We start from the raw sequence: 8,950 nt of genomic DNA, 5'->3' as shown, positions 1-8,950 counted from the left end.
ATGTGCTCTCGCAGCGAAGACCCCATAAGGAGTCTCGCCGCGGCATTCTGCACCCGCTGGAGTTTCTGGGTCAGTCTCAAGGGCAGCCCCACGTAGAGCGAGTTACAATAATCCAGTCTGGAGGTGACCGTCGCATGGATCACAGTGGCTAGGTCAGGACGAGAGAGATAAGGGGCCAACTGCTTAGCTTGGCGGAGATGAAAAAATGCCGCCTTTGTTATAGCTGTAATCTGCGACTCCATAGAGAGGGAGGTATCGAAGATTACACCCAAACTCTTAACGGACGGTGCTGGCACTAATTGCACCCCCGCAAGAGATGGGAGTTGCCCCCTCAATCCCATATCTTCCCGCCCCAGCCAGAGGACCTCTGTCTTCGAAGGATTTAACTTCAACCGGCTCCCACGTAACCATCCAGCCACAGCTTCCAGACATCTGGTCAGTGTGTCTGGGGCCGAGTCAGGATGGCCATCCATCAACAGATAGAGTTGGGTGTCATCGGCATACTGATGGCAACCCAGCCCAAAACTCCGGACAAGTTGGGCGAGGGGGCGCATAAAGATGTTAAAAAGCATCGGGGAGAGAATCGCACCCTGAGGCACTCCACACACCAAGGAGTGACGCAACCCATTCAACTGCTACCCACATCCCTGCTGCCTGTTCCCCTCGCAAAGCACAAGGTATTCGGACGACACCATCCACAAGCAGCCCTACAGTTTTTAGGACACTTGGAATGAGGTGTATGATTCAGATGTACTAACTCCTTAAATTCCGTTATTGCATCTTCGTACTTACTACAAATAATCCACCTAAAATGCTATCCACTGGCATAGTTAGGCGACACAGAAACGCTTCTTTCAATAGCCACATGTATTACTTCACTTCAAAATGTGGCAGGTTAGCCCTGCTGTGGGGAGGTGAGAGGGGGCTGTCCTGCTCATTGGCCAAGTAGAGCCCTGGACCTCCCCTCCCCTGGCCTGGCCTTGCCTTGAAGGCACACAGTAACTATAAATCCATCATAAATCCCTGTTAGGGCTGCTTCTGTGCATTTCTGGTGGTCCCAAGAACTGTTTGAGATATGGGTACAGTGTCTTGAAAAAACAGATTGACCAGAGGCCCATAGGAGGATGGAGGGAAAAATGGGAGATATAACCAGCAAACTATGACAGCTCTATAACAGGGGTGGGGAATCTATTGTTGGTTTACCACTCGCAACATCTCTGCTGGAGCTGATGGAAATTGGCAGGTCTATCACCACCATCATCATCTGAAGGACCAGAAGATCCCCATCCTTTTTCTACAATATTACCTTAATCACCAATATTTCAAACACAAAATGATCAGATTCTAGACATAGTGTTGCAGTCAATTAACTAAGCCCTACTCACAGTAGGATCCTAGCCCATTGCAACTAACAAGCCCAAGTTAGTTATGCCTGTTGACTATAATGGGCCTACTCTGAGTAGGAACAGCATTGTTGCAATGCTTTTTATTTAAGAGCCAGATAGGTTGGACCCCTTATTGCAAAGAATGAGCCAGTGCCTCGGATTATTTCCAGCAACGTATTTAAATTGCTACATTTTTATTAAAGTAACAAAAGTGTACATTTTTCAATATATCTGTACATTTTGCATATAAAAACACTATTGTACAATAATCATCCCCCCCAACACAAAATAGCTTACAAACTTTGTATTATTTTCACCAATTATGAAAAGTAGGTCCCGCTCAACAGTCCAGCTCAAGTTTTGCAAACGTTTTTGAAAAGAAAGGGAGGAAAGGGCACACACTCACACCCATAAGCTGTTCCTAAATCACAGCTAGTCAGCACTGCAACAGTTTGTGTCAGGCTTGTAGTCAGAAGGCAACAAAGAGCATACATCAATTCACAGCTTTTACATGCACGTTACAAAACAGATTTTGGCCAAATTTGGTTGGCTGAATGCTAACAACAACAAAAATCTTAATACTAGATTCCATGCCTGGTACAATAGCATGATATTTGGTAACCTTTTCTGTTCCCTCAATCAATCCTTCAAAGATGTTGGGGAGGGGGGGAACAAAGGAGATGAAATAAGAGCTTGTTTTTTTCAGAAGCACCCTTCGTTGGTAAAGAAGGAATAAGTGGAAATACTAAGATACATTTAAACAGAGTTGCATTGATCATGCCAACCTAGCAAGCCAAAGAAGTACTGGCATTAGGGAAATTCCATGTAGAGGCAGGGAGTGTAGCAAAACAAACTTTTTTTTCCCTGGACATGTTACAGTTCCCACTTGTATCATGTTTTCAATGCACCAGATAAGGAACAAACCTCCCAGGTAGACTTTGAACAGAATCTTTCCTCGGAGGGGGGAAAGCTACAGTGCAGAAAGTGTTCCCCTTGTCATGCTACCAAATATTGCACAAGTATGCTAACGGAGTGGCAGCACATCTTTTAAGTTTATAGGGGACCCTTAGTGCTTTACAACCTTTGCATTTATTGACTGGAGGGTCTGATGCTCAAGCTTCACATATTGAGCTTGAAGAAATTAAAATGATTTCACAGATGGGCTGATGCACCTGCTAGAAAATATGGGGTGCAAGGAAGTTCCCCCCATGCAAACCCAACTGAAGTGAATAGGAACTGTGTAGTTGACACTCTTGTTAAACTTCTATCCATCTCAATAGAGGTTGCCCAGGAGAACTTCCTGGCAGGTTCCGGCTTTTGAAAAAGGTGGTCTTTAAAAAAAAAAACCTATTCTGTACAATGCCCCTTCAATGGTATGCCACTGCGGTGCTGAGATTTCCCTGTTCAAACATTCATACACTTGAGCACAAAACATCTTAAGAGTTGTGTGAGAAAATGTTTTGAAAAGTTAACAGCTGCTTCGAGAACAGAAAAATGTCCCTCAGAAGCCTCTCCTCCTCCAGAGTGCCCAAATTTTAGGAAAATATATTGCACAGTGTCTTGAGAACTCAATTCACGAAAGGCAGAGGAGGAAAAGCTCTGGGGATGGCAAAGCAGTCATCCCTTCAAAGCAAGAGAAAAACCAAGAACACCTTGTGCTCTGAAGATGTTGGTATTTAAAAAAAAGAAAAGTTAAGTGCCCTAGTTTTGAAATCACCTCTCAGCAGTTATTGGCAACATAGTCAGGAATTTTACAAGGTCAAGATAAAGGCATCAGAACAGATAAAACCCTGATCAAGGCCATCTCCCAGTAGGTAGGTTAGTTCACATTGGCCTGGCCATTGCACTTTGTTTTATGGGAGTTGACTGCTAGAGTAACCAGCCAGTGATTCAGCCCAGATCCTGGTTCTCCTCCCCAAGCAAATCCTATGATTTTAGAAACCACACATTTGTGTGCCAACTGCAATTTTGCATGAGCATGAGGTACAGGATGCGGTGCAGAAAGAAAGAAATCAAGTTTTGTGCAAAAAGATGGGCTGGCACTTAAGAAACTCAACACCCAATAGACCAAAGAAAGTGGCTATCATTGAGACTGTGTTTTAGTAAAATGCTTGTAAGCCATGAAAAAGCAGAAGGAATTGCTCAGATTAGGATAGCGGGTGAAGCTGGTGGTGAAGCAGAACTTGTATATCAGTTTAATAAAAATGAATGGACTTTTAAGGAAAACTGTCACAGCTAGAATGAGGCCATGACACCCTGATCTCAACATGCAGGGTTCATGACTTAAGTACTACCATCCTGGCCTTTAGATTCACAGTTGTTGTAGCACTTACCCCATAGTTAGTCACTGCTGAAAAGTGCTGTGCCCTGCCCCACCCCCCTTTTGTTTCCAACCCTGCATTTCCCAGGTAGGTAGGTAGGTCAACCCTCCAGAATTGTCATCCAACACCAATTAGGTAGATATTGGCTTTTTTTTTAATAGACTCGCAAGCTTGCAACAGCTTTTAAAAAGGCACCTCAACACCACTCCACGGAAGAGTGGTGCCTACTATTTGATTTCATTTTGGATTTTCTCTTTTTAAAAAAAATATAAATAGCTCTTCATTTTTAAAAAAATACATCCTCAGGTGAGGTATACAGTAGCCCATGTCTTGGCAGTGTAAGGACAACGGGGAGTGCTTAGCTGGAGACTGTCATCATGTAGCTTTTGGAAGGGCTGGTGCGCCCCAGCATCATCTGATTTTTGCAGGTGAGCATCCCATAGGAGCTCACAGGTGCTGCAGGTGCTTCATATAGAACACAGATGGATCCATCCTCACCAATCCGGTAGGATACCTCATAAGGGTCCACCCAGAGTGTGAGTTCACTGGGCAGGAGCTGATATAGCTGCTGGAGGTTGAGTCCAATCTGGCTAGCTGCCTTGTTGATGATAGGGTCCATTTTATGGTTGATACGGATGCAGCGATAGCCAGAACCTTTGAAGGGTTTCTCAGGAAACCAGTGATGTTTATAATGCTCTGCAAGGGCACAAAAAGAAACACCAACAATGGTAAGTGATCACAGTGAATAGTTGCTGAAACACAAGAGACATTTTACACAAAGCAATGTACAGCTGCTAGCTTGGCGTTTTATTTGGGCTCCCATCCTATGCCTTCAGTTTGATACAGACTTTGACATCAATCATCCTGACTTCAACTTCCATATGCTCTCAATCTTTTCAAAAATTCATTAAGGCAAACCTTTTACACAGACCAAGTCATAGCACCATAAAAGGTTTGTTCTAATAAGCTGCTTTGAGTTCAGATGGGCTTTTTCCCCCCATTGACAACTCAACCATCATTTCCCATGAGGAATATAAAAAAGGAGTTACAGGAATAGTTGTGGACAAGTTCTGAGCCATGGCAGTAAGGAAGTGTTTTTTGTGTGTTTTTTGTCAGGAGTACCAGGAACCTAAAAGCCAAGCACTGAAGTTTCCAGGAGGTTTAACTGATGCATTAGCCAGAGTACTTTACTAATCACTTAAAGCTCCTTGGCAGACAACATCATTAGCATGCATCCCTGGCAATCCTCACCTCTGTACCCCAAACTGACAGTACAGCTCTATCCCCTAATTAATTTGTTAGGAAAATCCTTCTAATTGCATTATATATCCAGTAACACAATAGAGGGGCAGTGATTAAGATAGCCTTCTCAATAGAGGCTACTCAGTTGCTAGCAGCTCCTAAGTGTTCGTGCCATTAAACTCAGTGGAGATACACTTCTGAGTAAAGGTGTCTGGGATTGCACTTCGGGAGAGTCAATTATCCAAAAAGCACAAACACCATGGCTATTAAGTTTATGGCAGAAGAATTACACCTCTGCTTCAAGCAGCTGTAGAAAAAAACTTAACTATAAGCCAAGATTCTCTACAACTATTGACACTAGTTGCTTCAGACAAAGCCATGTAGTTCCCAGGAGCTCAGCAAAGGGGTTCAGATCTCCTCCACAGAACCCATTAACTAGCATGCCCTTCTGATTCTTCCAGTTCTTTGGGGCAAAGATTGCACAAAACGAACTTCCTAGTGGCTTCTGCCACTATCAAGCTTCCTCTTTGACAAGAACAAAGAGCTCTCCTCTCCCACACCCTTGTAGCTCAAAAAAGTTTTTGTCTGATGTCATAACATTAACGTGGGAAGGGGGAGAGGAAGAGAGAAGGGAGAAAGCACAGCCAACAGATTGTGTTGATGCTTTCCAGTCTGATTTTTTTATTATTACAGCAATGATATACCCAGTTAGAGAATGCTTTGCTAGAAACAAAAAAGTCTCCCACCGAAGCAGAGGTAATTCTCTCCAACCACTGCATCTTTATGCAGCTATAGGTGAGGAATTTAAAAAAAAAAAAAGTTTTGCGTTTGGCTTTGGGAGGTGGGGTGGGGAGAAGAGAGACATAACCTGAACTAAGTGACCCAAGATTTTTCCTAGGGATGCTGAAATCTAGAAAATTGACGGGGGTGGGGAGGAAAGACAAGAGATCGCAGCAGACCGGTGGGTGTCCCTCACTTGTTCAGCGACGGGGAAAAGTAACCTGGCCCAGGAAACTGACCCCACCATGAGTCCAAGAGAGAAAGACATCCCCGCTTATCCTTCGGAGGGGGCTCCGTCCTCTCACCTGTAAGCGCCGCTTCCAGGGCCCCGCTGAAAACCTGAAGCTGCTGCTCGCTAACGCAGCCGCGGGTGCGGAGGAGGCTGGACACGAAGCCCACGGCGGCGGCGATCTCCGGCACCATGTCCGCCCGGCTGCAGTTGCTAACGCAGCTCCCATTCCAGCGCTGGATTTGGCTCATGGCTGGCTTTGTGGCGAGGTCGGGGCGGTCCCTTTAAGGCTCCGGGCTGTTTTTAAGAGAACGTGCGGGTCGGCAAGAGGCAATGGCAGCGCAGCCTGGGCTCAGTCCGTTCCCCGCGGAAGCTGCTGCTGCTGCTTAACGATGGTCTTTGGTGGAGGCTCCCTTCGCGTCCGCTGCTCTCCCCAGCCCGCTGGTTGGCTTCGACGGGCTCGGGTTGAGCGCAGGGCTCTTAATACGCTTGGAAACCGAGGCGTCACCAGCCCGCACTCTCCCGATTGGCCGAGCTCTCCCCCCCCCTCCGGAATGCAAATGAAGCTGTGACCTCAGCAGGGTGGAAGTTTTGACGCGAGTGAACCGGGAAAGCCAAGCCCCGAGAACATGGCGGCGGCGGCAGCTGGGCTCCGTTTGGAGGGGGAGGCGTGTGCTGGGAGGCTATTTATAGGGCTTTGCCTAGTAGGGGAGCTGTAGGATTAAGGGAAAGAGATTGCAGCTTGCCAAGCAAATCGGAAACACAAGGAAGAGGGAGCAGCTAGTCCCCCACCCCCCAAAAGCCCAGGGAAGTCTGGCTTTTAAAATCAGATCTGTATCCCAGATACACATAAACGGACTTAACAGTACATCCTGTGTGTGTTTACTCAGAAGTCAGATTTATGCTGCTGCTGTTTGTTCCCTCCAGGATACGATTATCTGTGAGGGGATCTACTCGGGAGGAAACTATGGATGAAAGGATCTGCCCATTTCAGTTTTCTCACTTTCTCATTTTGCAAGTTTAAATTCAGTTCTCCACATTTCTGCGATGTTTCTTTAAAACAAGAAACCTCATGAAAAATTTGCAGCATTTTTCTGTTAATTTCTCCTAATAAACACATTTTTGTATTGTTGCCATTTGTCTGTCTGGAGAGGCAATATTGTGCATAGGAGCAAAGTCAAAGCACTTGAGAGTTACAGTGCCTGCTGTGGCAGGGCATGGGAGAGACATGTTTTATTGGACGTGTGTCAGATGAAGGCATCTGGTTGCGCTGATGCAGGTGTACCATGGCAGACCCTCCAAGTGTCCCTATTTTCCAGGGACATCCCTGATTTAGAGCAGCCGCCCAGGTTTCTGAATTGATCCTAGAATGTCCCACTTTTCCTTAGGATGTCCCTATTTTCACTGGAGAAATGATAGATGGAATGGTAAAGGTAAAGGGACCCCTGACTGCTAAGTCCAGTCGCGGACGACTCTAGGGTTGCTTTACTGGCCGAGGGAGACGGCGTTTGTCCGTAGACAGCTTCCGGGTCATGTGGCCAGCATGACTAAGCTGCTTCTGGTGAACCAGAGCAGTGCACAGAAATGCCGTTTACCTTCCCGCCGGAGCGGTACCTTTTTATCTACTTGCACTTTGACGTGCTTTCGAACTGCTAGGTTGGCAGGAGCAGGGACTGAACAATGGGAGCTCACCCCATCGTGGGGATTCAAACCGCCAACCTTTTGATCAGCAAGCCCTAGGATCTGTGGCCCCTATTTTCATCGGCGAAATGTTGGTGTTTCTTCTCTCTGCTCTTCTCCCAGCCTTCATTCTTCCTCTGCTTTTGCAAGTAATTTTGCCCATTATAACGTGTTTTTGTGTGTAGTCTTCACTAATATATTCATGTTTAGGGACACTTTCCCCCAATATATCATTTTTTGTACACATGGGTTGGTTGGAGAACAGCAAACTTTGAAGGATGGGTGTGTTTTGGTTCTCGTATTGTTTTGGAAATTGTGAATTGGATAAGTTTAGCTTTAAATGTGAATGGAATCAAATTTCTCTCCTATTCCTAAAGGGAATCCCCAAGCTTGCTGTTTCAAATGACAAGCTTGATGGACGCAATGTTCCCTGTGTGATGCCTGTTCTCTAGGAACATTGCCTTGAAAGTGAAACGGAGTCAAAGCTTTGAAAAAAATGCTACACAATATTGTCCTTCTAAGATTATACCTACTTAGCCTGGAAGAAGGGTTACTGGGCCGAACACTTCCCCACATAAAAAACAACAACAAGCCCTGCACATGGATAGCTAGCCCCTCCAGTCTGTTCAAATCAAGGAATAACACAGTTTAGGGTAATAAAACCAGAGGCATTGTTAGGAGGTGGCCCAGGGGCCCAAGCCCTGGTTCTTTTGTTGCAGACCTCAGATCTCCTGCCTCTCCCCATTCCCCCAATTAAACTTTAAAAAAATAATTTGCTTATAAGGCAGCTGGACAGTCTGCAAAGCGCTGTGCTGATGAAACCCCACAGACACCCACCGCCTTAATTTCCCAGAGGCATCCATAACGTATAAATTAGGGTATGCAAATTGGTGTCTGGACCTGTGCCTTGAGTCCTTAAGTACCTAGCAGCACTCCTGATTAAAGCCATTATTGGCATTAATGGGTTCTATTGATTTATCTTTATTACATGTGTATTCCTGCTTTTTCTCCAAGGGACTCTTGAGTACATGGTTCTCCCATTTTCCTAATGTTATCATTGCAACAACCTTGTAAGGTATAGTAAATTAGGCTGCAAGGCCCAAAACCATTCAGAGAGTTTCATGGCTGAGTGAGGATGTGAGCTTGATTCTCTCCAGACTCCAGCCCAGCAGCTCTCTTTAGCACAGCCAAGGGAATTCCAAATACCACCTCTATTTGTTAGCCACATCCCCATCTGTCTTTATATTTGCTCTTTGTGTGATTTTTTTCTGTTGTTGTTCTGCACAGATGATTATTTATTTATGTTTCACATT

The 8,950-nt window shown here is 45.4% G+C and overlaps 1 protein-coding gene across 1 annotated transcript; it reads right to left on the bottom strand.

Moving 5' to 3' along the window:
- Nucleotides 1–1,545: 1,545 nt before the first annotated feature.
- BTG2 (BTG anti-proliferation factor 2) lies at nt 1,546–6,422 on the bottom strand. The gene is made up of 2 exons (XM_082228598.1): nt 6,034–6,422; nt 1,546–4,402 (listed from the first exon to the last, which is right to left on the bottom strand). The coding sequence occupies exons 1-2, from the start codon at nt 6,206–6,208 to the stop codon at nt 4,065–4,067; spliced, it is 513 nt and encodes a 170-aa protein (XP_082084724.1). The 5' UTR covers nt 6,209–6,422; the 3' UTR covers nt 1,546–4,064.
- Nucleotides 6,423–8,950: the final 2,528 nt, after the last annotated feature.

Source organism: Podarcis vaucheri, assembly GCF_965113315.1.
Source record: "Podarcis vaucheri genome assembly, chromosome: 6".
NCBI classification, from domain to species: domain Eukaryota; kingdom Metazoa; phylum Chordata; class Lepidosauria; order Squamata; family Lacertidae; genus Podarcis; species Podarcis vaucheri.
The sequence above is the reverse complement of the archived record's forward strand: the minus strand, read 5'-3'. Positions and strand labels throughout refer to the sequence as shown.

Bases quoted from the DNA above. Each gene is read 5' to 3' on its own strand.
- BTG2 (XM_082228598.1), bottom strand. From the start codon at position 6,208: ATGAGCCAAATCCAGCGCTGGAATGGGAGCTGCGTTAGCAACTGCAGC. The intron at 4,403-6,033 runs GTGAGAGGACGG...GTGCCCTTGCAG, and splicing joins CCTGGAAGCGGCGCTTACAG to AGCATTATAAACATCACTGG.